Source organism: Sparassis crispa, assembly GCF_003851025.1.
Source record: "Sparassis crispa DNA, contig_000001F, whole genome shotgun sequence".
Lineage (NCBI taxonomy): Eukaryota > Fungi > Basidiomycota > Agaricomycetes > Polyporales > Sparassidaceae > Sparassis > Sparassis crispa.
This window is the reverse complement of record NW_020939748.1, coordinates 923,564-949,095: the sequence shown is the minus strand read 5'-3', so window position 1 is coordinate 949,095 and position 25,532 is coordinate 923,564. Positions and strand designations below refer to the sequence as shown.

Sequence of the window (25,532 nt, the reverse complement as noted above, 5' to 3'; positions counted from 1 at the left end):
ATCACGGACGGTGAACACGGCGACGACCTTGCAAGGTGATACCTATAGCGGGCAGTCGACGTCGCAGCTGTCTTGTCTTCTTGTCCATCTTGTTTGCACAGAAATAAGCCCAATTAGTGTTGCCGTAACGCTGAGAGCGCGAGTGCAAAAAAGAGTCGCTACAGATGGAATACAGTGGGGCGTGGCTGCAGCAGCACCAAATTCCCGATTTGCAGGCCGTCGCACACGACGGGCAGCATCCTGCGAACGATGACTGGAAGGAGAATACGTCCGTACAGCCGTCGGCGGGCTCCTCGCAGCCCATGGATCTGAGCGATTTTGTGCTGGGGGACATGTCGGGTGAGCCTCTTTTCCAACCCCTTATTAAGCGCCGTCCGGCACCACATGGGCACTCGACACCCTCATGCAAACAACAAATGCTGATAATAACACCCGTCCAGTCCCACCGGCTTCGTCGAGCTCGCTGTCTTCCTCGTCGACGGGATACTTCGCGACGTTCCCCCAGCAGGGCTTCTTCTTATCGACTACGCCTGGACCGTTCAACGTCGTCCAATACGGCTCATCGCCATGGGCTCCCAACTCGAATCAACTGCCGTTGTCCAGCTATTCCTCCCTCAACGGCGCAACAAGCGCATCCTCATCCGCACAACAACAATCTTCATCGTCGAACCCGACAATGATGATCGAGTGCGCATATTTCAGATTGTTTGGAACATCATCTCACCCGCTTTCCACAGTCCCGCCTTGACCACCATGAGCATGACTGCCATTAATTCTTCAGCGTCACCCTCGATCCAGCATTATCAGCATTCACCCCCTTTTCTCTCTTCACAGCCTCAACAACGCACACAATTTCAGTACCAGCATCAACCTCATCAACCTACATTATCCATCAACCCTTCCTTCGTTCATACCAGCACTTCACATTATCAAGCACCCCAGCTCCCTCGGTCGACATCGCAGCAGCAACAGCAACAGCAGGGGACGCTTTCTCCCTTTGTCTTGCATTCTCCTGCCAATACACTTAATAGCCCCGTCACGCCAAATTCTTTTTATGCATCCTTGCAGCCGATACTTAATCATTCAGCACCGACCATATCGCCGGAGCAGCGGAAAATTGAGTTCCTCAACGGCATCAGGCCTCTTCTCTCTCCTACCTCGTTCACAGGTGCTGGCGCGGTATCGCAACTGGTAGGGTACATCGAGGATTACGGCGTACAGGAGGTCGAGCCCCAGACGCGATTGGAGATCCTGACGAAAATGAGGGACAACGCAGGTAATCATTACTTCCGTGCTTGGGTCGAGAATGAAGTCGCGATGGACGTCACTCGCGAGTGGCTCAAGCTCGCGTATACTGGAAAGAACGATCCTCAGCTGGTAGAGACGATCATGCCTTTACTGCATGTACGTGGCATGTGTGTCGATCATCGTAGCGCGCACCTGACGATCATCTTTATATGACCGACTGTTTAGGTTATCGACCGTCTGCCCTTGACAATCGAAAGCCTGAAATCCTCGAAACTTGGTAAGATTGTTGTCAGACTCGTGAAGGAGCCACCTGCCCCTGGTGAGTTACACTTCCTCATCGAACCAAGTGATCCCCACCTGCCAAGTGCAGCCTGCAAAGCTTCTGTAGTTGATCTGTTGCGTAATGCAACGATGATTGAGCCCTCCTACTGTATGAGCTTATGTGGACTGGCTATCACGACCCGGACAATAAGTTATATGTATCTAATGATATCTTCCATCGCTCTATTAAACAGCGATCAAAGACATGGCAGCGAACCTGGAGCGTAAATGGCGACAACTGCTCGCATCTAGTAGCGACTCGTCGAAACACCTGGACAGTGAACCGACAGAGGGTGGGTCACGTCAGTCCGTCGTAACGATAACCCCTCTGATATGTGCCCATAGATGTCAAGGGCAAGAAACGAAAAGCGGACGCCTTAAAAGCCGCCCCTCCTGCCAAGAAGGTCGTTTTGACCGCGCCGGGTTCGTCGTCAAAGCCTGTGGTTGTCAAGAAGGAGAGCAGCAAGTCTGTCGTTAGGGAGGTCAAGGACGCGAAAACAGACTCTTCGTTCTTCTCTGCTCCAAAACCGAAGGCAAAACTGCCGAGCTTCAAGAAAGCTGCTCCTGCGGTAGTCAAGAAGGAGCCGGATCCGAATGTCTCGCAACCGTCGTCCATCAACCCTTTCGAAGAGGCTCTCAAGTTGATGAAGTCGCGGAAGGACTCGCCTGCCACTGCTACCCCACCGCCTATGCCTGCGCCAAGTGTTCCTGTGGTATCGACGGGTTTGACCAGCTCTGGTAAGCAGAAGAAACGAGTCACATGGGCTCCCGAAGGCAAGCTTGAGATGGTCAAACTCATTGAGCGGGCTGTATACGACGATGATCCTGCGGATGTCAGCTCTCTTTCCTTCGTGTCTTTTTATGTACTGTACGTTAATTACGCGCTTTTCGCGCCGATACACAGGGTATGCACACAACACACAACGTTCGCGATCTTGACCGAGACGAGGGTGCGGCACTGCATGCCCACCTCTTCGAAGAGCAGATTGAATGGTTGGAGCCAATCCGTAAGCAAACACCAGCATAAATCCGTGTTAATTCGCAATTATTAACATCTGCCCATGCAGTCATTGTCATCCCCCCAGACATCGATGCGCGTCCGAAAGGAGAACAAAGTCAGGAGAAGGTGACGCAGGAGCAGCGTGAGCAAAGCGCGCTGGTCGCGCTTTACATGTCCGCGGCGCAGATACCCGATAGCCCCGCCGAACCTCCGTCACAGATACCAGAAGAGCAGGTCGACGAGAAGGTCAGGATGATGCTGACCGGCCCCGAGGTCGACACGATCTTCTGGAGCGGAGGCGCGCCCGCGGCGCTAGAGCCACCCAAGTCGTCGGTAGCCGAGTTGGTGGGGCAGCTTGCTTCGAGTTCGGGCGACGTCACGATGGGAGACGCGTCACACGCGGGTCAGCAGCTGGATCCCAAGTCGTTCGGGTTTGACCCAGCAACGATCCCAGCATTAGCGAACGTCACGCCGGAGCAGTTGCAGAATCTCATGCAGCAGGCGCAGGCTCTCGTCGCGCAGGGCGGCATGTTTGCGCCGGGTCAGTCTGGGGGTGAGCAGAACTGGGGTTCGTCTTCGTCTTCGACTAGCCAGTACCCAGATTATTCTGAGCGCGGAGGATACTACGACGAAGGTCGTGACCGACGGTGGTCAGAGGAAGGCTATAGCGACCGCGGGAGCAGCCGTGGGCGCACTCGGGGGCGTGGTAGAGGCCGCGGTGATGGATATAGAAGTAATAAACGAAAGCCATGCAGTTTCTTTGCGGCGGGAAGGCGAGCATTAAATCTACAGTAAAGCGTGAACGAGAAAAACTGATGTGCATGTTTGCCCCTAAAATTGCAGGTGCAGATATGGAGACCAGTGCGATTTCAGCCATGAACCCATCTACTGACTTTATGCATGTATTATGGTATCACGTATACTCAGTTCTGTCATAACATGGCTGTGTATGGCAGCTCGGTATCAGATCCGAGACGGGACCGATAACTTTCCCAGTCTCCTTTGATTGGTCAAAGTGCATGTACCACATAACCGCAACATGACGACATTGCAGCAAGCAAAAAAACCGATAAATGATTAGTATACAGTACAGAGCACGATAAATAGAACGATGATAAAACAACATCTCCACCGCCATCCCGCCTCCGCCGGGCGCGAGCCGCCCGCACTAGAATACAGATCTATATGCTATGCTGGGATAGAGTATCAATGGGCCAATGATGCACGAGACCGAAAGCAAGATGAGAAATCCACTGGGAATACAACAAACTATCCACCCTGAGTCCGCCCCCGCTTTCGTGTCACCCGCTTCGCGGGTGGCGCCTGCTCGGCACTATTCGACGGCGAGGCCGCGTCAGTCCGCTGTGGCGCCTTCCGCTTGAGCGTCGCGGGCGCCATCGATGGCGTCGTGCTCGGCCCACCGGGTGTCGCTGCCGCGGCTGGCGTCGACGCCGACGCGGGCGTGGATGTAGATGCTTGAGAAGACGGTGGTGGTGGAGCGGCCTTGCTCTGCGCCGACGCGGAGTCGGCAGGCGGCGGCTGATTTTGAGGGGTGGTAGACGGTGGCCCTTGAGGCTGCATCGTCAAGGTGCTCGGCGGGTTAGGGTACAGCCCGACTGGAGGGGTCGCAACGACGCCGTTCGCATTGAGGCCATGGTTGTGGCCATGGTTGCCATGATTGTAGCCATTGCCGTTGAATATTGCAGGATTGCTGGGCGCAGGTCCACCATGGTGGTTGTTCCGTAGTGGCGGCGGCATGCCAGGCGGTAGGCCCTCCCGCGCTTTCTCTTCTCGAAGTATATGCGCAAATTTGGCCAGTGCAGCTGGGAATAGCGCACTCATTCAGACAACATTGGCTAAATACACCAGCAGAACGCACCCATGGGTCCCAGCTTTTGCTTGTCCGAGAACTCAATCAGATCCGACATCTGCGCGACGCTTTCCGCAAGCTGGACCGGCGATAGCATGGTCAACAAGGGACGTGGACGGGCGGTACGGGATGACTCACCTCCAGACAGCGCATGGTCGCCTGCGGGATCCCGAACGCGTTGACTGGCTCCGCAGGAATGTACACGCGCTCGACGATAAACTTCATCTCATCGTAGCGTCGCTCGTCATCCTGCTTCGGGCCCGTGTTGATGGGCGTCGGTGACTGGCCATCGCGCCCGCCCAGGATCGCATCGAGCGAGAGTAACTTGTCATGGTGGGTCGCGTCGAACTGCAGGCTGTCGATCTTGAGCGTATACGAGCCCTGCCCCTGCGCGTTGGGGATGACGAGAATGTGCGCGGTGAGCGGGCCTCGAAGCGTGACCGTATACCCATTCGTGTACTTGTACGTCCACTGTGCAGTCACGCACTCCACGATCCCATGCCCGTGCGTCTGGTGGGGCATCAGCCGCTCCCGCGCGCCGTCGAGGTTGAACGACATCGACTTCACGCCGGACTGGCTCGTCACGAGAAAAAACCGCGGAAGGACTGACACCCCGATCTCTGTGGCTCAGATTAGCGAGGGACAGCCGCGATCAGGAACGCGATACGCACCAAAAGGCTTCGCCTCGTTCCGCTGGTTGTCCTTCCACAACGTGAACTTCAAAGTCGCTTTGTTCGTGAAATAGTCCTTCACGAGTTTCTCCCAATGAGACAGTTGCAGCTTCTGAGGGGACATATCTCGTCAACACACGGGCCACAAAACGGAACAAGATCGTGCTCACATCCTTCGAGTCGGCCGAAAGTGTACCACTGAGTTGCAACAGCCTGCTGATCCCTTGACCCAGACCGACAAAGAGCGAACTGTGGAGCGAGAATTCAGCATCTACCGCTACTTCGACAAAGGCAGATACCGACTGAGGATTATTTCGGGACGAAGCAACTCCAGGAACCGGTGGCGCCGGTGCAGGCGCTGGGACCTCTGGCTGCGGTGGCGAGGTAGACGGTGGTGCGATGGAGGTCGATGGTGCGGCCGCCGGTGGCGGCGCTGCAGGCGGTCTAGGCGCGATGTGCATCGGACCAGGCTGCGGCGGCGCAGGAGCCTGCGGAGGCTGCTGTGGTGCGCCGGGGTGATGCTGTGCACCCATCGGCGTGATCCTGGCCGGCGCTGGCATCATACCGGGATTCATTGGCATTGGCAACGGTGTCTGTGGCACGCGCGGTGTACGCGACGACGGACCCGCCTGCTGTGGAGATCGCCGCTGTTGCCCTTGTTGTGACTGTGGCCGCTGCATCTGGTGGTGAGGATTGAAGTGATCAGGCTGGTGTGGGGACTGGTGGAGCTGGAGCGGTGGCTGTTGTTGTGGCGGAATTGGAATTGCGCCGTGTGACGCGTTGTGTGATGGCGGTCGGGGAGGAGCGGCCGGCTGGGACGGAGGCATGCTGAATGGCCCAGCGTAGCTCTCGCTTCCATGGTTCAGGTGCTCGCGGAGCTGTGCGGGCGTCGACATCAAGCTTTGCTGGGCGCCTAATCCTGACGGATTTAATTGTCCGCCGACCGACTGAGGGAGGTCCTGGCCGGGTGGCGTCGACGACGCACGGAAAGAAAACGGAGCACCGTTCTGAGGTATTCGCGCGTTGTGGGCGATGTTCTGTGGCATCTGCGGGTTGGACATGGAGAAGCTCATATACATGGGGTTCTCCGGCGAGACCTGTGGGCGGCTAGATGACGCCTGAGGGGGCACAACGTTCGGAGCAGGCAGATTCGCAGGTGTATGTGGCTGCGAATGGGCTCCAGTGCGCGGCGAGGACGCCATCGGTTGCTGCTGGTGCTGATGCTGCATGTTCATGGGATTCGGAAACGCATTCTGATGCATCTGCTGCATCCCGCCCGGATGCGACTGAGGTAGAGAGGGCGGCTGCGTGAGGTTGTTCATCAGCTGTGCCTGTCCAGAGGCCGTCCGCGATACATGTGGGGTCATCGGAGGGTTAACAGGCATACGCGGTGGGCGCGGCATCGACATCTCGGGCGACATGTTCCCCTGCATCTGTTGTTGTTGCTGTTGCTGCTGCTGCTGCTGCAAGCGCATATTCAGTTGCTGTTGCTGTTGTTGCTGCTGCTGCTGCTGCTGCTGAACAGCCTGGCGTAGCTGGGCAGACATATTCGCCTGCGGATTCATGCCCATACCATTGATCCCGTTCACCGCCTGTGGCATGCCGGCTAGATGGCCCCCGACCTGATTCATCCCCGGTGGCTGAGACACGACGCGGGGGACCTGCTGCCCGGGCATCATGCCGTTCGGGAAGCCCATGCCGAGTTGGTGGCCCATCCCATTGACATTGGACGGGCCACCAGGCCTCTGACTCAAAGACTGAGCATTGTGCGCCTGCTGTTGCATCATGACCTGCTGGCGACGTTGCATGTTTGCCGCCTGAAGCTGGAGTTGATACGACGATTCGGCATTGTTCATGTTGGTGGGTTGGCCATTGAAAGCCATGGATGGATTAGGATTGTTTTGAAGCAAGGCCATGTGAGAGGGCTGGCCCTGCGGCTGCTGACCTTGTTGTTGCTGTGGCTGCTGGGGAAATAAATGCTGAGGGTTCATGTTAATCATACCCTGCGGGAGATGGGGGATGGGACCCTGCTGTCGGAGCATGTCGTGATGGGCATTCATCTGCGAGACAAAGGAAAGGGATCAGGTGCGGTAAGGGTCTTTGTGGGGATCCTGGAGTGCAGGGGAATTGTCGCATGCAGAAGAACGGGGAGTAGCAGACGGATATGGGAAGCCTGCAGAAGGAGGATGCGATGGAACCCAGAACCCAGGAAGCTTGCCTCGAGGGTCGAAGAGAAGGTATCGGGGGTTGATGGGAGACGATGGGCGAGCTCGTCGTCGAGGACGGCGAGGAGAGAGGAGATGTCGACCTGGAGAGTTGGGAGTGGGAGGGAGGAGGGGACGGGGCCGGTGTGGTGGCTCGCGGACGCACTCACACGCTCGCGGCGGCACTGCTGCTTCCACGCCACGAGTCCATTTCCAAGATAGCGATCCCCCTCCAAGACGTAAAGCTTATCATTCTCCGCAGAAAACATATCCATCTCGCCCACCATATTCTCCGTGCAACATATCCTATTCCCCCTCTGCAACGGCGTCGTGTTGCACCCGCTCGAGGTTTCAAAGTACTCGTCGAAACTCTCGCGGGAGTCCCCGGCTCGTATCCAGATCCTTGTCTCTAGTTGCCGTTCTCCAGCGACTTATTTGCTTCCGAACATCTATTATTTCTCGCCCAGGCTCTATCCAACCCCCGGTCCGAATAACGCTCCCCATTATTTCCCCTGCACCTTCACGGAGTTCAGTCGCAGGACTTCACAACTACTCGAGGGAGGGCTCAGAATTTACCTCTTGCGCCCTGCGCGTCAGGAAGAAGTTGGCCGACGCGCCAATTCTGCAGCTGCGCCTTGCGTTCCTATTTTTTTCTAATGATCCGGCACCCGGACATGCAGTCTGCCTCAAGCCTGTACATGTGTGCCCCCCCCATGCCGGAGGACCACTCTGCTAGGTGCATCGGTCCGGCCTGCCCTCTGCACCTCTCCCCGCGCACACCGATGATCTGAGCAGCATCCCGCCCCCGACGATTGAATTGGGCGATCGGGCGGAAGATAAACGCCCTCGTCTATCCCGCTCGCAGGTACACCGCAGCACTAGCGAGATCTCGACGTACTGTGCGCAGATGACATATCGTACCTTCTTGTATGTCTTTCTCCAGCATCATCCAAGACGCCTGTCATCTCAGGCGCGCGAGGAGATGCCGGTCCCTACCTGTCAGCGCGTCGGCCTGAGATGATCCGCGATGGCTTGCACGATGAGCACGGTGACTCTGCCGGTGTGAAGATCGTCAGCATTCGGAGCGAAGGTGTCTCGAGCTACCGAGACTGACTCGCAACCTCGCACGACGTGGCAGGTACATCACCATCACCGCAACCCATGGCCCATCAGCACTCTGTCTCCGAGCGCGTCTACTCATCTCAGGCTGCTATTCCCGCTATGTCCTGAGTGCCCCGCGAACGCGCTCGCTTGGCCTCAACTCGAAATTTGGACCGCAGGGGAAGCCTCGGAACATGCGACATTGACAACACGAACGTGCTGCATTTTCGCGACTGGCTGACCGGCTACCCACTCGCAGCTGTCGCATTGCATATGGCCGCGATACGGCACACAGAATGCCGTCAGATCACCGCTAGCGCATCTTCACTGGCTCTCACCCAGAAGCTTGATCGGCATGCTGCGAAGTGCCTACGATGAAATTGCCCACGGAACGGGTGCAGCGGAAGGGCGCTCTGGCGTATTCCTGGTCATTCGACGCGCGGAAATCCACGGCCGTGGAGACTTTGATCAGTGCTAGAATATCTCAGCTTACGAACACGCTGTGGAGCGGATGTGCGTGTGCTGCGTACCGTGGTCGTAGATGAGAACGATACGGCATCGTCTCCCGTTGCAGCTCGGTTGGGGATCTGAGATTGTTCGAGGCTTGTGAGCCCAAGGGACACGGTGTGAATATACCTCCAATACATGGTCTTCCGCGTAGATAAGAGACATCTCTGTCAGCTCTGACATCATCGCGAACCCACCGAAATGAGAAGAGCAGCACTAGCGGTCGATCCATGATGAATTCGGGGGACTCACGGAAACGCTGTTAATTGGATTATATTCTGCTACCGTATCAGAGGAAATTTTCAGGAACGCACCTGGGTTTCTGCTGAGATAGGTTAGCACACTCAACCAGGAGGGAATCAGTTTAGAGTAGCTGAAACAAGGAGCAAACCGCAGTCACTTCTTCGTCGCCAGGGTCGTCAGAATTTTGCGCCAGACACTGCGATAACCATGGCATGAATACGATAGCAAATTACATACCCGGGCTTTTATGATTGTTGCTACTCGGGAGCTGCAGACAATACCAATTCAGAGGATCATCACGGCCTTCGGAGAAAATAGCGAGGCAACCGGAAGACGGAGAGAAAATAAGCATTAAAATGGCTTTAGGTAGGACTCTCTATATCTGCAGGACAGGACAATTTTTGGTTCCGGGTAACACGGACAGAATTCGAGACAAGGAGCACTTAAGCAGAAAGAGTCGACGGTTCGAACCACTTTTCCTTTCTGAGCGAAACTCCTTGTCACGTGAACGAGGAATTTCCGGAGGCGCCTGTCACGGTTTTAATGGTGCTCGAAGGTATCCTCCAAGTCGTGTACGCCCGCTACGGCAGACGTCAGAAGACCTGAAACATGGTCCGCCAATTCAAGTATCACGAGCAGAAGCTGCTCAAGAAAGTTGACTTTCTCAATGTGAGGATTTTCATCTCATGTCAGTAGAACGGTACTCACTGCGTTTGAGCGCAGTGGAAACAAGATGCGAACCTCCGCGAGATCAAGGTGATGCGGCGGTACCATATCCAGGACAGAGAGGATTATCACAAGTGTGCCACCTGCTCCATGCCGTTTCCAATGCTTGACCTTGCGTCTCGTTCTCGCCAGGTACAACAAACTCTGCGGCTCCCTGCGCTCGTTCGCACACCGCATATCCATGCTCCCCGCGCAGGACCCCTTCCGCACGCGCACAGAGGGCCAGATGCTCTCCAAGCTCTACGACATGGGCGTCCTGAACACCGCCGCGAAGCTCAGCGACATCGAGAACAAGCTCACCGTCGCGGCGTTCTGCAGGCGGCGCCTCGCGGTCATCATGTGCATGTCCAAGATGGCGGAGACCGTCAGTGCGGTGCGTATACTGCGTTATGTCTGGGGGTGTGCGGTGCTTATTCTTTTTTCGCATCTGTAGGCTGTGAAGTTTATTGAGCAAGGACATGTTCGTGTCGGGCCTGACACTATTACCGACCCTGCGTATTTGGTGACTCGGTATGTGATCGGTAATTTATTGTGATTGAAAGAAGCTGATTGTGATTCAAATAGGCATATGGAAGATTTCGTCACATGGGTTGATACCTCCAAGTTGAAGAGGACGATTATGAGATACAACGACGAGGTAAGAATTTAGAAATTCACAGGCATGTCATCGCGGACTGACCGCTGATTTTTTCTCCAGTTGGACGATTTCGATTTGCTATAAGGTTGGGAGTAACACTGCCATATTTTCAGTGTGATCTCTCAGCATTGGCGTTGGGGCCTCTCGATGCAGTAATTGCACGCGAGGCGTGCCCTCATATTTCCTGTGGCCTACTGCTTCGAGGATTGCGGCTGCGGGTTATACACTAGTACTGCATCAGGTTCATCTCGTCTTCTAAAGCAGAAGATGGTAGAGACAGGCAGCTCCTGGTTGACTCTTTCTCCAAACCATCCCTTCCATTCCACGAAATAGAACGATGACAACGACAAAAGAGGGTGGACTACTACTACTACGAGAGATGTACATATATGCAAATGGTATGTTGTAGTATGGATATCATATAGACGAGGAAATAACGACCGGTCGATGTATATGACAATAGTATCTATCGTAAAGTTGCAAGGAAAGACGAACGGGAGACGTGCAAAAATAAGCATAGCGAAACGAGCGGCGAGCAAAACGGGTGAGTGTAGATTTGTCACGATGGTAGTCTGGTCGGATCTAGTTTAGATGTCCATGAGTGCAGTTCTTTCAGGCTTGGAGCAGACAACGCATAGGAGTTGGACGCAGTGAAGAGCGTGAAGGTGAACCGTTTCTGCAGAACGAGTCAGTGACAAAAAACACACTGAGAGAAGACTGCACGAACCCCGAGAAGAGCTTCCATTTCCCGATTGCGTTCAATGTTCACACCCTTCAAATTCACGACGCCAGTCTCTTCTATCTCGTTCGAGTGCGCGTACACGTGCAAGTACGGTCTACATTCCAACAGACGTTAGAGCACATATTTGACTTGCCTACCGTAGACTTGAACGTACCTCCTTAGTACAAACCATCGTCTCTCCCAGATATTCTCAGTCGCATCTACCATGATCATCATGTGACCCTTCTTGGTGGGGCCATCACTAGCAAATGCAGATTAGCATACCATTTCAGATCGCGAGAGCTTGCGCAAACGCACTTTCGGGGTACAACTTTCGTTGTGGAAGTCAATTTCAACGATTCCGTAGATTGACTACCGGACGTCCGCCCAGACTTCACGCTCGCCTCGTCTGTATCCGTCGGATCTTGGCTTATGACAATCTACAGACGAAAAATACTGTCAGCTCACAGGATCCGCCCGAAGTAATCTTGACTTACTTCGCCGCGATGGCCAAACTGCTTCTGCCAGAGATCTAGTGACTTCTTCAAAAGCTCCTCAGATGCCCACACCGCAGCATCCGACTGTGTGATGCGATTTGGCGATGTCGCGACGATAACACGAATGGCCTGAACGTCCGCAGCCCGCCGTTCCATAGACACTAGCCTGGAGTAGTCCTCGATTACAGAAACACCTCGTGGTCTCCACGCTCCCAGAGCTTCTTCCCCGCGGACATACTTCTCAGCTGTATCTAGCCGCCAGAGATCCTTCGGAGACCGTGTCAGAGGAGGAGAAAGGCGAACCGTGAACACCGTGCTGGTCTTCGGAAGGATCTTCGTCGAGCCCATGAAGGACATGAGTCGAGACGGTGGACGAGCATCGCGCGTTTGAATACTGACTGCGGTGTCCATGGTGAATTGCACTGGATCCGAGCAGCTTTCCACAGCTACGGACCAACTCAATTGCAAGAAAACGCGCTGATTAGCTTCAGTCACGCGGTTCAGCAAAATAGAGTCGTGCACGCTAGAATCCCAGAGCGCCTCTGCTGATAAACTACCGGTGCCGTCACTTTTGAATTCGATCGTTTGCTGCTGAAGTAGAGGAAGAGTCACAAGGACCTTGGAGGTTGACTCATGCAGGCGTCCCTTCGCATCAAGTAGCCGTATGTTGCCTATCCGTATCCGTGTGATCTCTGTCCATGGTAGTTGTCGGCCCGAGTTCGAAGTCAACGACATGACGATACGACGCTGCAAACCTTGATGCAACAGAAACGCGCCTGGATCCAAATTTCCCTGAGAGACAACGGGTACAGGGACATAACTGGCGTCCGGAGCCAATTCACTGATTTGAAGCCAAGCAACAACATCGTGTGTCTGTTCTGTGACAAAGTCGTTTTCCGATCTACGCATCAGAGGTAAAGTGGGAGGTCGACTGTCTGGAGAACTTGACATAGTATTGTGTGGTATCCGTTGTTCTCGGAGTTCATCCCAACGTTCCATTCGTTCCAGGTATGTAGACCTAAGCCGTGCAAAGAATTCGATCGGGGCGTAGCCTTGACGAAGGTAGGTGAGAACCTTGGACGAGGCAACAATGGTGAAACTACGGCGGAATTTTAGATCAGATAGCGATGATGTGTCCATATCCACAGCCGACGAAGGATAAACTTCTTCTGCAGTGATGGTGGGGCCCATAAAGGAGGACAGCCGGATTTGCAGATGGATGGACGAAAAATCGTGAAGGGAAAGACCTTTCACAGAGTCGATGCTGAGCAAGAAACTCAACTTGCTCCCTGGCGGCACGGTTCCCGGAACAGGTGATGATGCACGAGTTGACGTCGCTGAAGAATTTGCATGCTTCGGCGATAAGACGACGTTTGCAATCTTGACCTCTATACGACAAGAACCTATGGCTTCCGCGGTGTATCGGCAGAAGATAGGTACAACGGACGATGATGAAAGCCGCCGTGAAAGGGGAGCTAATGACAGCAAGGCATTTCCAATGAAGGAGTATTCGGGAGGAGGGGAATCATAAAATGGTTCTTCCGAAGAGAAGTGCTGGGAATATGACGGTCTGTCAATAAATGTAGTCAAATTGCGCATACGCTGCAACTGCTGCTGCAAACGATCTAACGACCATGCATAAATGGCGTTGTGGCGCTTGTCAAGCACCTTCACAGCAACAGATGGTTGAGTTGCAGACGAGAGAACAGGATCTACAACGTCGCCAAACTGATCCAATCCTGCGATGGTGTCAATGACGGATGCGGGTGCTGCCAGGGAACCACCGGAGGCAACGGTGAAATTGTAGGAAATATCCTTCCCTAGCTCCTTGCTGTGTAACGTCTGAGATGAGGTGCAACGTAAATATTGGCAGGACATACCTAATCACGTTGGCCTCCTTGACCAAGACAGCATTGGATAAGACAACCTCAGCCATGGAGAATGAGCGATGAGCTCGCCACTTGTCCAGAACCTTTCGGATTAACCTGAGCTGTCTTGCCGAGTACAACACAGGTTCGAAGACTGTTGTGTCAACGTCCGTTTCACCGCGCGCCCTGGCATCCAGCAGCCGCTTCATATGTGATTGTACAAGTTTCAACTGGTGTTCCATCTGTTCCTTCTCGGCCTTCAAATCTTCTGCCTCTGTCGACTCGGCGATTGCCTGCAATCGCGACTCAAACTCAACGCGTTGCAAGTCTAGTTGGTTTTGGACCTCTTTCAATGAGCCACCCATCTCTGGACTGTCGCCATGACTGGTCATTGCGTCCACGCTGGTGTCATCGGTCGCATCGCTCGAGAACTGTCGGCCAGACTCGCTCCAGATGTCATCCGCTTGACTGAGACTACTTTCAGGACGAGGCTTTGCGTTGTGGTCACGGAGCGTCTTCACTCTGGTAATCTTCTCGAAGAGCTTATTCAGGTCCTCGTCGGGAAGGTTATCAAGGGCAGGATCCAATCCTAGTCGAGCAAAGGCTGCCTCACGCCTGGCGAATGTCCAGTCAACATCTCCGAGGTCAACGGAAGACCCGGTCGGCGACTGGGGACGAGTCGCAGCGTCGTTCTCAGTTTGCAGATCTGCAGCAGAGATGCTTATTGACATGCCCGACTTTGCCGCAGCACGATCTCGCAGCTTGCGCACTTCTTCTGGGTTGTTGAAGCGGAAAACGTGGTGCTCTCCTGGGCAGTTTCGTTCATATGAGTATCGTGCCTGACTATCAAAACATTATAACGAACCGAGGATGATACGAAAGCCTGAGCGAAGCTTGTACGACTGACGAGATCGGGCAGAAAATTAAGTGCCGAGCAATAGGAGAGCGACCAAGAAACTCACCTGGTCAGGGCTGATTTGTCGGCCATTGAGGAACTTCAATGTTACGTTAGTCAAAGGCGGTCGGCTAAGAGGCGAAGGATATTTACCGTGACAGCATCCGGTAAGGCATGAAGTGTAACCTTGCCGTCATTGTTCTCGAAATAACAGTGTTCCTCTGCAATACTTTCGCCACTGAGACGAATAGTCGCAGGTTTCTCGCTGTCTAGACGTCCTATCTGCACTCCCGAGAACATCAATATTGGTCGTCCTGACAAAAGATATTACACACTATTGTCCGGCCAGACTTCAGTTGATAAATCAAACATTCGCTCATGAGAGGGTCTAAAGGTGATAATATTCAGAAAAATTAGAGGGAACGTCCAACAAAGGTAGTTCCGCACCTTCATTCTAGAGAATACAACAAATTGTTAGCACAGCAAAACCTAACCGCGTGGGACGGCGACGCACCAGATTGACCAAATGAGGCATCTACACATATTCAGGTATCAGACGAGACTGACTAGGTAACAGTGAGAACTTACACTCTTGGGAGTATGTACGCCAACGTTGTTCTTGTCGATGGTGATACCCAGTTCTTCCAGCGCCTTCTCGCGCTCTTTCTGCACCGCTTGGGTCCTTTGCATCTTCTGCTCCCAAGTCTCGTTCAGGCCTTGCATGAGCTTTTCGCTGGTTTCAAGCTGTTCTTGTAGCTCTGCCTTGGTAACCGTCTTGATAGTGCCATCCTTCGCCTGGTACGTAACCTTCTGCTGGGCCGCTGGGATCTTGGGATCGTATACTGCTTCGCTGGTAGAGCCGGAAACCCGAGCTGCGGAACACAGTTAGTCGGGAGAGCTCTGTATAGTCCTTCTCAAATGGGGCAGCGTACCTCTGAGCATCTCCAACTCTTCCTTCAGCTCCCGCACGAGTTTGGCGTTCGGATCCTCGTTGACGATAGCCTTGTTCTTGATCTTCTTCGCCTGATCAGCGTATCGCAACGTACTGAGGGTCTCCTCGTACTGAACGTCCGCGGGGGAAATGGCCGCAATCATTGCTGTCTTAGAATTTCCTCCCAAGCTGTCTTTGAGCAGCCATGTCAAGACCTTTGACCAGACACTTGATTAGACGTGATAAAGGATGAGAAAAAAATGGCATACAGAGTCTCGATAGGGCACAAACTCCTCCGCCTTCCCCTTCTTTCCCTTCTTGCCTTCCGCCTGACTGGCAGTAGCAAGCGCTGCAATGACCTTACCAAGCGTAGTGAGCGACTTATTGATGTTAGCACCTTCCTTCAGGCGCTGTCCTGTCGCTCCGGTGGAGTTGGCACGTTCGGAACCAGCCAGATCCACCAAACTCAAGTTGCGACTTCAGCATCACTGCCTAATTCTGCGAGAAACTCGCTTACCTGATACGGGAAACCTTTTCTGTGTCTAAGTTCGTGTCAACGTCGTGTCGTTTCATCGTGAGGAGCAAGGTGAACACGGCGTGAGAACGGGAAGACCTATTTCGCTATGAGGTCATGCAACATGCTGGGTCAAAGGTGATCCATACGTCTCGTTCATGTTCGTTGCAGCCACTGTTCTCGCCTTGTTACCCTCGTCCATCAGCTGCATCATTTCGTCGTAACTGTTGACCACGAGCTTGGACAAATCTTCAACATACGGACCCAAGCTCGGGTGTTCACGGACTCGTAGATTCCCCGTGTTCTTGGGATTCAACAAATCGCGCACTTTCTCGTTATAGATCTGAATCGCAGTTAGCGCAACCAGGATAGCACAAATTAGCATCCTCACCTCAATATATGATACTTCGACAGTGAAATGGGTATTGGGATCCGCTCCTTTCTTCTCCTCTACTCGTACGAATAATTCGGAACACGTGAGAGGGATAATTCCCTTGTCGGCGCCGTCTGAACAAAGTGCGCCACGGTCAGCCAAGAAGTCTAGCCGCGCGAAAGGAAAGGAGTCATACATCCCATCATACTATATTGTCGTATGTAGTCAGTGACACGGGGAACTCACAGCGCAAAGAATCTCACCTGTAAGATTTGCCAGAACCTTTAGGAAGCTGGTCAGTAAACACCTCACAATCACCTCGTGCGTATTGTTCACAAACGTACCGGTCTGCCCGTCTGCACGATTTGAGTCAATTGCATCACATATAGGGTCTAGCAGGACTTACAAGCCAATATACACGCGTTAAAACCCGCAAACCCGTGATCCAACAACTCCTTCCCGAGATCATCGTACAGCGTCTGCTGAGAGCAGTAGTTGGGCTCGTCTCTGGGACCTGCGGACCAATAACTCTTGTCAAACGTGAAGTTCATTGTCTTCCGCTCTGTAGCACGACCAGACGCTGCTTGTGCACCCTGAGATCCTGGCTCGGGTGGTCCAAGGATCGTCTGGTTACCCTCCATGCGGACGAGGCATTTCGCGCCGCGAGCAATCTCTGTTCATATAACAGTTATAACGGCACGAGGGTGGTAAGATAAACTGCGTTATGAGCATCATGTCTGAAAACGACGAACCGCGTGAGTTGAGGGGCCGACATCGCACTACGACCTTGATGTTTCCATCGCCATGGTCAGCCATCAACCCTAGCTACGGCGCACTGGATTTCACGTATTTCAGATAGTCGGAAAACAGGGAAACAGCAGAGAGATAGATAGTAGTCGGGCCGCAGGCAACCCTCGGGGATGAACAGCTGCAGGCAGCAACGCCTTATTCGGGGAAATAGCCGACAGCCACAGCCGCGCGCGCACGCGTTTCGTTTCTGCCTCCACCACGCACTGCAGCATTTGGCCCTACAGGTCAAAGTCCTGGCAAACTGTAAACATCTCTTCAGCAGCTGCCTGAGCCATTGATAACGTCGCAATACTAAGTACAGTTCCATCCTCTAGAGAAGCATACTAGCTGATGCACCTGCACCTCACTGTACTCGTCGATGTCGACGCTGATAACTTACTACGTCTCAGATGGTAGCTCACAACGTGCTAGGCTCTCTCTTCTTGTTTCAGTTCCGAGATATGCGAGGCTCCGTCATTCAGCGGTTAGTCTAAGGTCTCGATACTCCCAGAATCCCTGCCGAATGTACTGTATACTAATTCTGACGCTTCAACGCTCAGCATCGTCACAGAATGAACAAAAATTCTCTCACAATTGTCGTTTGTGTGGTCTTGTTCTACGTAGCGCCTCTATCTTCATGTCCTCCAGTGTTCCACGTCTAACCTTGATCATGACAACTATCCCTCAGGTGTTGTATGACTTGTCTTGTATTGACCCGCCGAGTTTGCCGAACTCACTGCATTCATGTCTATTGTGCTCACGCGGAAAGATAATTTCTAACCGATGTCGCTGTAATCTATCTATTCTGTGAGTGTCGGGATTGTCTATTCGTCTAACTTAGGAGAAAATGGGGTTGGACGCTTCTAATGTTACCCATCGGATTGCATGTATACCGGTATGCTGCGTATACCAAAGGTAATCAGACCTCATTTTCTCCTCGAGATGGCTTGTATGCAGCCGCCTGTTGATGACGGAATTTCTTCTTTTCGCATAGAAGTCAGGATGAGATGATAGTGGGCTTCTGTCGCTATTCGCTCACAGTCTTTGTCCGGATTGCAATCTTCCTCCCCTATAAACTCATCTAGAAAGTCATGAGTGTGCAAGAGATGGTTTCTCGCGCGCATTCTTGGCGAATTCTGGACCTATCTTACCATCGTCCGCCGTCACTTCACGAAATGAAAATAATCTTCTCGCGGAGTCCTAGTCGTGGTGCTTTTTTTCATATGTATTCAAGAGTAGGGTTTGGAAGTCCGTACGCGCGTACGGCTTGTACATAGTGAGCTGAGTACTTGTAATCCACGTTCTGAAACACTTGCCTTTTTGAGCCAGCGGTGTCGGCGAAATCCCAGATCGCGCTATTAAATTCAATGCTTCCGTTCAAGTTAGCGGGGTCATTAATTCTCCTAGACAGAGTCACTGATGAAGACACATTCAAGACAAGCGCTGTCGATTTCATGTTTTGACCGTGTACCGGATACCGTTGATCTCCCATAGAATAGGAGCATTCACGAACTCGGCGACAGCATACAAGTACTACTGCCCCCGGGCTTTCGATCGGTACGGTGGCTTGGTATGTATGCTCAGTCTAGAACGCACCCCTATGTGCCCACCCAAGTGGGTTAAGGCTACCAGTTGAGAATCTCCGCTCGTATAAACCGGAGTCCCTCCCACCTCCTGCGCACCACCATCTATGTTGCTGCTGATGTCCTGCAACACGCGACGCTTCAGGCCTCTCATCGCTGCCGTTTTACTGGTTTTCACGGCAATTTGGGTTCTTTTCAAAGCCGTCCCTCTTACCGGAGAGGTTTCTCAGGGGTTCCTCGACACCTGGTACGCGCCGCAGGAATGTCAGTTGCAGGTGCAGCAAGTATCCCTTGATAATACCTTCATTCGGCGGACGCCGCTCGTCAGGAAGAATATTGCTGTCGCCTCTCATTTTGGCTACCACTTTGATGTCTATATGACTCTCGTGTGGACACTGGAGCGCATCCTACACCCAGCGCAAGACTCAAGGACAGAAATACGAGTTTACTCTCAGCCGTTCCAATTCAAGTTCCAAGATATTGTAGCCAAACTGGGCCTTTACCACGGAGAGTTGCACGATCCACACAAGCTTGTTGAACATATTCAGCAAGTTCCAGGCGAGGGTGGCATCGATATGGTAATTTTGGGAACATGTGAGGTTGAGTGAGTTCAAGCGTTTTTCTCGCTTGTGGTCTATCTGATTGCGCGACCGACAGCCTTCCAGCGTTCCATGATGCGTTGATAGCTGCGTGGGACGCGCGAGACGACGAACATAAGTTCCAATTGGTTTGTGTCGTACACAATGTCCTGGATACGAGGTGGCAGGATTTCATTCCAGGCTGGTCACGTCGAGGCGTGTTCAGGGTGGTCGGAATTGCAGACCAGTAAGTCGGTTACTTTTTTCGGTTAGATTCTTTCGATCAATCACTCAACTTGAATCTAGTGTCGCCAATTCTTTCCGCAAAGTGTTCGATGGCCACGCAGACAGCCCGGATCCCCACTTGTATACAGCCGGATACGAGTACATCCCGGCAGATGTCCATATGCCGGTGTTGGACATTCCAGACCTCCCGACCAGACCTCTGAACCGTACGCTGTCCAAAGCGGTCGTTCAGGGGACATTCTCCACTGAACGACGTGATTACGAGCATATATTCGGCGAGCTGATTGCCTCTCTGCACGGTGAGTCTTTGTCAGAGGAGCGATGTATCTCGTACTGAAGGCTGCGCAGAGGATCCTCATGCCTGGGGATACCTACCACTAGATGGAAGAGCGTCATTCGTACCCGACCCTCACTCTCCTGAGCCACCGTTCCAGCTCGCCATTGTAGGTTCAGGCGATCTAGATATTCCCACCGAGCTCGCGTATCTTGCCACTATCTACCGCTATCTGGATTACAGTGACTTTTACGTTCTAATCTCAGAGATGGACATCGTCGTTCCCGCGTTTGCCGAGTATGGATGTGCGTTAATTCATCTGCCCTGCGTATTCGGCGTCTAAAACGATGTTACAGACTTCGAATACCAAGCGAGTTCTACTGTCGCAATGGCAGCAGAATTAAATGTTAGTGCCTCCAAGTCGCCGCTTCCCGACCACTATTCATAATTCGTCTATGCTTTTACTCAGGTTCCCATTCTCGCTACTCAACGTATGCGCAAAGCTTATGGTTACATCGACGATGACACGGCAGTTGTCACACGTCCGGCGGCCATGCGCGAGGTACAGGCGTTAAAGGCATTGCGCACAGGAAACACATCCTTCTTCCTCGACTCTCAGGCGATACGCTCTGGCCGATCGGGATCGGCCATGCAGCGTTTGAAAGCAGCTACGGAGAAGATGGTTCAATCGCCTTGGACGCGGGACAAGAAGTCGTTCGCCCGGTTCAAAAACGTCATTTGGAGCAGAAACCAGGCATTTGTAGAACGGCTTCTCCGTGACGCTTAGACTGCCGCATCTTGGTTTTTTTTGAACGCATTCCCCCGTGTTTCTGGCCAGTTTATGTATCGTATATCAAAGCGCACACAAGGACGGTCATAGAGTGTTTCAGAGGTCGGGTGGCAACGCATACATACACTACGACACCTTTATATCATTGTAGCTCTTCAGGCCTCACGCTTCCATTATAATTGTGAACGATCCGGAGCCGATTTTTGTTCTTCGTTCACAATACATGAATGTCTCACATATCTTACATGCGACAAGATACAAAGGTGGGGGGATACAGTTAGCAATGACGGGGTGACAGACAACACAGATTGCGGATAAATGTCTTTGCTCATGAATCCTATATTCACTGGATGTTGAGACGCTGATGGTACGGAACTTGTCAGCATATCAGTCCAAAACATAGGACGATGAGACTCGCCGGTTTCAACGCCTTGATCAACAGCCACTCTTCGTTCGTCACATCTGTCTTGAAAGATGCCTGGGCGAGGGATATAAGCCCGACGCACGAATACCACTAAGCTGCGATTCACCTTCAACACATCGATACTCTGCCGCGTAATGCGGGAGTATAATTCATCTTTATCGTCAAAGTGACGGCCAAACATCTTCGCAGACTGGTAGACGGCATGCTCGATCTTGACCGCGACGCCACCACCGGCCTGGGATTTCTTCACGATCTGCATGCAAGAGTAAGTAAAACTTGTGTTAACCCTTCATCGACACGATTTAGACTTACATCAAACGCCTTGTGGTTGATCTCCAACGATGTGCTATTGATACGACGTTAGTAAGTACGAGTCAGTTGTGGCTTGTCGGAGAGAAAATGACATACATTTTGCCAAGATCGATAATATCCTTTTTCTGCGTTTCTGGATCCACCTTCACGACACAAATGGGCGTTCCAACACGCAATGTGCCATCGAGGATATCGACACCCAGAATAATTGGGTCACGCTTACAGAATGCAGCGATGATCTTGAGCCTACAAGGCCAGACCGCTTGAGGAGCAGCATCTCTCCGCTTAGCCTCCGTGATCTCATTGTTGTAAGCAGTGAAGGCGTCGAAGAGGTGGTAGATGATGTCCGCTGGACAAACGAGGTGAGACTTGAATCACACCTGGTTGTATGTGCAGAGCCCACTCACCTTTGAATAGACGAATGCCCATCTCTTCCGCCAGCTTCTCCGCTTCCCTATCGACCACGACATCGAAGCAAAGAATACAAGCGAGTTCTCTCGCCCTCTCCAGCATCGTCGCCGCACGCATGACGTCCCTCTTGTGGACCGGACCGATGTTGATTCCAGAGACAGGAATCTTGCTGCTCTTCAGGAAGTCCAGCAGCGCCTCCAGCGAACCCAGCGTACTTGCTTGCACACACACTCCACGGCCGGACTTGTCAATTGAGTTCAGCAGAGTTGTCAGGTCAGACATGACTTCTTCCATGAGGTCGTCTTCATCGTCATCCGGGCCAACGACAAGGAGGCGGGAACCAGCAATAGCCTTCTCAAGATCGGGAGCCACGAGCTTAACACCAAGAGCGGCCTTCACCTCCTTGTGGTGAACATATGCAGACTTAGAGAGAGGTTGTTGATTAGTGGGAGCACCGCCGACGATGGAAGGCGGACACGTACCTTGATACGGAGTTCACGGAGAGGCTGCGGTGTCAATAACGCACGAATTTGAGTGACGATTGGTCCGTTCAGACCGCACACGACGATCTTGTCCCCTTCGTGCAGAATGCCGTTGGACAAGACGACATCAATGGTCGTTCCGAGACCCTCGATGACCTTGACTTCCAACACTGTACACTCGAGCTCCGACAAGTACATTAGACGATCACTCATCCGCTGCTGAGTGAGATTCACGAGGAGCATGATCATGTCCGGAATACCCTCTCCGGTGATGGCGGACGTCGGAACCAGAGAGACGTTGCGCGCAAAGTTCTTGTTGTCGTAATAGAGAACGGCGTTCAACCCTTGTTCAGCGAACGCGAGGATCGTCTTCTCGACGCGATCCTCGAATTCTCGCTGCACGGCGCCACTCTGCTTCGCCAGAGAGCTGTGGAAGTCATTATCGGGAGTAGCTTGCCAGCCATACATACGATCAATCTATGAGCGAAGGTCAGAATGGCATGACAGCCGAAAGGATTTTCTGCACCTTGTTCAGGGCGACGATGAATGGCGTTTTCCGGTCTCTCAGTAAGCGTAGAGACTCTAGTGTTTGTGGCTCAAGACCATGCTACATCGCCGTCAGCGTAACTCATAACATGGCGATGATGGTTTTCTCACCATGATATCGACGACAAGAATAGCAATGTTACATAGCGAACTTCCACGAGAACGTAAGTTCGTAAAGGACTCGTGACCAGGAGTATCGATAACCAAGAGACCAGGAATCTTGTAATCTTGGTGCCCATCCTGCAGAGAGTTGTCACTACACTCTGGGATCTACACATGAAATATACGAACCTTGTTGAGAATCGCCGTCTTGGTCTTGATTGCGTCAGCAGGGAAGTAAGTTGCACCTATTTGTTGCGTGATACCGCCAGCTTCTCCCTCTTGCACATTTGTTTGACGAATCTACAATCAATGGTGAAGCGAGGCCGCCAGCTAGCTAAAAACAGGGAGACTCACCTTATCCAAGAGCTTCGTTTTACCAGTATCGACGTGACCCAAGATACAGCAAATGGGGCTCCGCAGATCGTCCTTGTTCCTGGCAGCAAGTGCTGCCTCATGAGCCTTTGCCCGCCGTTCAGCCGCCTCGAGTTTCTTCTTTGCTGCCATGCGCTGGGTGTTCGTCATGCCATCGGAACCTGACTCCTCTTCCGAAGAGTCAGAGTCTTCCTCAGAATCCGACTCTTCCTCTGACTCCCCTTCCGAGGAGCTCTCTTCCTCTGACTCGGATTCTGCTTTCTTGGGCCCATTTGTACTAGCGCCTTTTGCTTTGGCAGGTGCACGAGCCTTTGAAGGGGCTGCCGCAGCGGGTACTGGTTTCTTTGGAGCAGCTTTGGCAGACGCTGCCTTCTCCGCTGTTGCTGGTTTCGAAGACGATGCTGCTTTAGCCGCACCGTTGGCTAGAGATACGTTACCAACAGACCGGGAAATGAATCGAGGACCAGCTTACCAGTAGGAGATGGTTTCGCAGCTTCCCCTTCTTCATCGCCACTGCTTTCGTCCCAAGACTCCTTCACACCCTCTGCTAGCTTCTGCTCTTCGTCGCTGCTTGCATCCCAATCGTCCTTGACACCCTCAACCTTCTCCGCACTCTCTTCGCTTGGCTGTGCGACAGGTTCGGCGATTGGTGGCTTCTCCTCCCGTACAGGCGAGTGTTCTCGGGTGGCGGGACCGCTACCGGTTGCGCTCGCGGGAGCCTTCTTCTTGCGGTTGCCGTAGACGACCTTCTTGGCTGGGTGTGTACTGAAAGCCTGTTGCAGACCTTCGATCTGAACTCCAGAAGCAAGAAGAGCTTGCTTGCGCAACTCGGCTGCCCTTTGCTCCTCCTTCTGCTTCTTGGTCAGGAGGCGTCCCTCCTTCTTAGCAAGCTCTCGCTTCGCCTGTCACAAATGATTAAACGGCTGACGTCCCAAGATGTGGGAGTGCAACTACGTACCTTCTCCTTCTCTTTCTTCCGCTGCTTCTCCTCCTCCTTTCTCCGCGCTTCTTCCTCCGCCTTCCGTTCCTCTTCTTCAATCCTCTTCCTCTCTTCCTCTTCCTGCCTCCGCGCCTCCTCCTCCAGTCGCTTCTTCTCCTCCATCAGCGCCTTCAGCGCACTGATACCAGACGCGCCCTTCTTCTTCCCTGCAGCAGGCGCGGGTACGGGCTCCTCATCTTTCTTGGCCTTCTTCTTTTTCTTCTTCTTCGAATCGGCTTTCGCACCGCCCGCCTCAGCCTCCTCCTCCTCCTCTTCTTCCTCCTTCTCCGCAGGTGTAGGCGCGATAGCGGTCGCGGTCGCGGGAACTTCGGCGGGTTGGGGAGCTGCATCTCCTTGTGCAGTCTTTTTCGCTGCTGCCTGCGCCTTTTTCTTGGCCTGTTCTATAGTGTTAATCGTGATACGGTAGAGATGTAATATATTTACGTACCTTTTCGCGCTCCTTCTTCAGCTTCTCCTTCTCCTTCTTTGACAAGACCTTCGGACCTGCGTCGTCGCCCGCATCCTCGTCCGCCTCATCCTCGTCTTTTGGCTCCGCTGGTGCTGGTGCCACAGCTTCTTCAGGCGCTACCTCACTCTCTGCAGCAGCTATATCACGACCGCATGTTAATCCGGCAGCGAGAACACTTCGGAATGGTAACACACCTGGCTCCTGGTCGAGATCCTCATCCGGAGTTTTGCCCTTCTTTCCCTTGCTTTTCTTTGCCTTCTTACCCTTCCCCTTCGCAGGTCCCCATTCCTCGTCCGCGAGATCGTCAGCGGTCATTTCCACAGGTTTCCTCGGTGCACTGATGTCGCCTTGCGCCGCGGCGGCCTCACCATCCGAGCCATTGCCAGGTGACGGGCCATCTGCGAAGGACACGGAGGTCACCGCAGGTGGCTTCTTGCCCTTCTTATCCTTCTTGTTTTTCGAGGACGCCTTGATAGCGGACTGTCCGTAGAGTAGGAGACGAGATTGGTCATTACGCAGCATACAATGAGGCTATTAGACTTACCATCAACCCGCCGAAGTCTTCGTCCTCGCCGCCTGCGCCGCCGTGCTCCACGCCCAGCTGGGCAAAGGCGGAGAAGCCGCTGCCTTTACGTGCCGATTTGAGGTCATCGTCGGATGCGTCTGCAGCAGCGAGCGATGTCCCAGCGTTGTCGCCGGTAACGGTGGTGCCAGCGTTCTCCCTGCGGCGAATAATTAAGTCAATCTCGCGCTGCAAGTGCACTTAACGCAATGATAGCGGCGCACCAGAACTCGTCATCGTCCTGCTTTTTCCCTTTCTTTGCCTTGTTCTTGGGTGCCATGATCAG

General features: G+C 53.1%; 6 protein-coding genes across 6 annotated transcripts; 3 read left to right on the top strand and 3 right to left on the bottom strand.

Moving 5' to 3' along the window:
- Positions 1-164: 164 nt before the first annotated feature.
- On the top strand, positions 165-3,461 carry SCP_0202830 (hypothetical protein; the record flags this gene model as incomplete). Its single annotated transcript, XM_027754198.1, has 10 exons — positions 165-339; positions 441-687; positions 738-1,404; positions 1,474-1,567; positions 1,764-1,862; positions 1,915-2,402; positions 2,474-2,576; positions 2,637-3,122; positions 3,171-3,342; positions 3,413-3,461. 10 exons carry the CDS (start codon positions 165-167, stop codon positions 3,459-3,461), a joined length of 2,580 nt encoding a protein of 859 aa, XP_027609999.1.
- A 377-nt stretch (positions 3,462-3,838) lies between these two features.
- Positions 3,839-7,170, bottom strand: SCP_0202820 (predicted protein; the record flags this gene model as incomplete). The annotated part of the gene is made up of 6 exons (XM_027754197.1): positions 3,839-4,392; positions 4,449-4,518; positions 4,578-5,059; positions 5,111-5,222; positions 5,281-5,359; positions 5,414-7,170. The coding sequence occupies 6 exons, from the start codon at positions 7,168-7,170 to the stop codon at positions 3,839-3,841; spliced, it is 3,054 nt and encodes a 1,017-aa protein (XP_027609998.1).
- A 2,604-nt stretch (positions 7,171-9,774) lies between these two features.
- Positions 9,775-10,612, top strand: SCP_0202810 (U3 small nucleolar ribonucleoprotein protein; the record flags this gene model as incomplete). The annotated part of the gene is made up of 6 exons (XM_027754196.1): positions 9,775-9,834; positions 9,889-9,965; positions 10,024-10,264; positions 10,325-10,401; positions 10,456-10,528; positions 10,589-10,612. 6 exons carry the CDS (start codon positions 9,775-9,777, stop codon positions 10,610-10,612), a joined length of 552 nt encoding a protein of 183 aa, XP_027609997.1.
- Positions 10,613-11,087: 475 nt separating this feature from the next.
- On the bottom strand, positions 11,088-17,143 carry SCP_0202800 (kinesin-domain-containing protein; the record flags this gene model as incomplete). Its single annotated transcript, XM_027754195.1, has 23 exons — positions 11,088-11,204; positions 11,256-11,364; positions 11,425-11,511; positions 11,568-11,689; positions 11,747-13,577; positions 13,627-14,422; positions 14,480-14,516; positions 14,577-14,609; positions 14,663-14,791; positions 14,845-14,897; positions 14,957-14,963; positions 15,024-15,044; positions 15,098-15,381; positions 15,442-15,655; positions 15,710-15,905; positions 15,958-16,053; positions 16,104-16,297; positions 16,346-16,461; positions 16,524-16,534; positions 16,591-16,609; positions 16,672-16,683; positions 16,734-17,000; positions 17,080-17,143. The coding sequence occupies 23 exons, from the start codon at positions 17,141-17,143 to the stop codon at positions 11,088-11,090; spliced, it is 4,815 nt and encodes a 1,604-aa protein (XP_027609996.1).
- Positions 17,144-18,806: 1,663 nt separating this feature from the next.
- SCP_0202790 (hypothetical protein) lies at positions 18,807-20,584 on the top strand (the record flags this gene model as incomplete). The annotated part of the gene is made up of 6 exons (XM_027754194.1): positions 18,807-19,303; positions 19,357-19,524; positions 19,584-19,822; positions 19,872-20,102; positions 20,154-20,203; positions 20,267-20,584. 6 exons carry the CDS (start codon positions 18,807-18,809, stop codon positions 20,582-20,584), a joined length of 1,503 nt encoding a protein of 500 aa, XP_027609995.1.
- A 346-nt stretch (positions 20,585-20,930) lies between these two features.
- On the bottom strand, positions 20,931-25,526 carry SCP_0202780 (predicted protein; the record flags this gene model as incomplete). Its single annotated transcript, XM_027754193.1, has 17 exons — positions 20,931-20,948; positions 21,006-21,065; positions 21,118-21,264; positions 21,324-21,357; positions 21,420-21,672; positions 21,731-22,157; positions 22,217-22,693; positions 22,743-22,823; positions 22,874-23,002; positions 23,054-23,164; positions 23,219-23,658; positions 23,709-24,138; positions 24,195-24,611; positions 24,664-24,821; positions 24,879-25,164; positions 25,229-25,406; positions 25,471-25,526. The coding sequence occupies 17 exons, from the start codon at positions 25,524-25,526 to the stop codon at positions 20,931-20,933; spliced, it is 3,702 nt and encodes a 1,233-aa protein (XP_027609994.1).
- Positions 25,527-25,532: the final 6 nt, after the last annotated feature.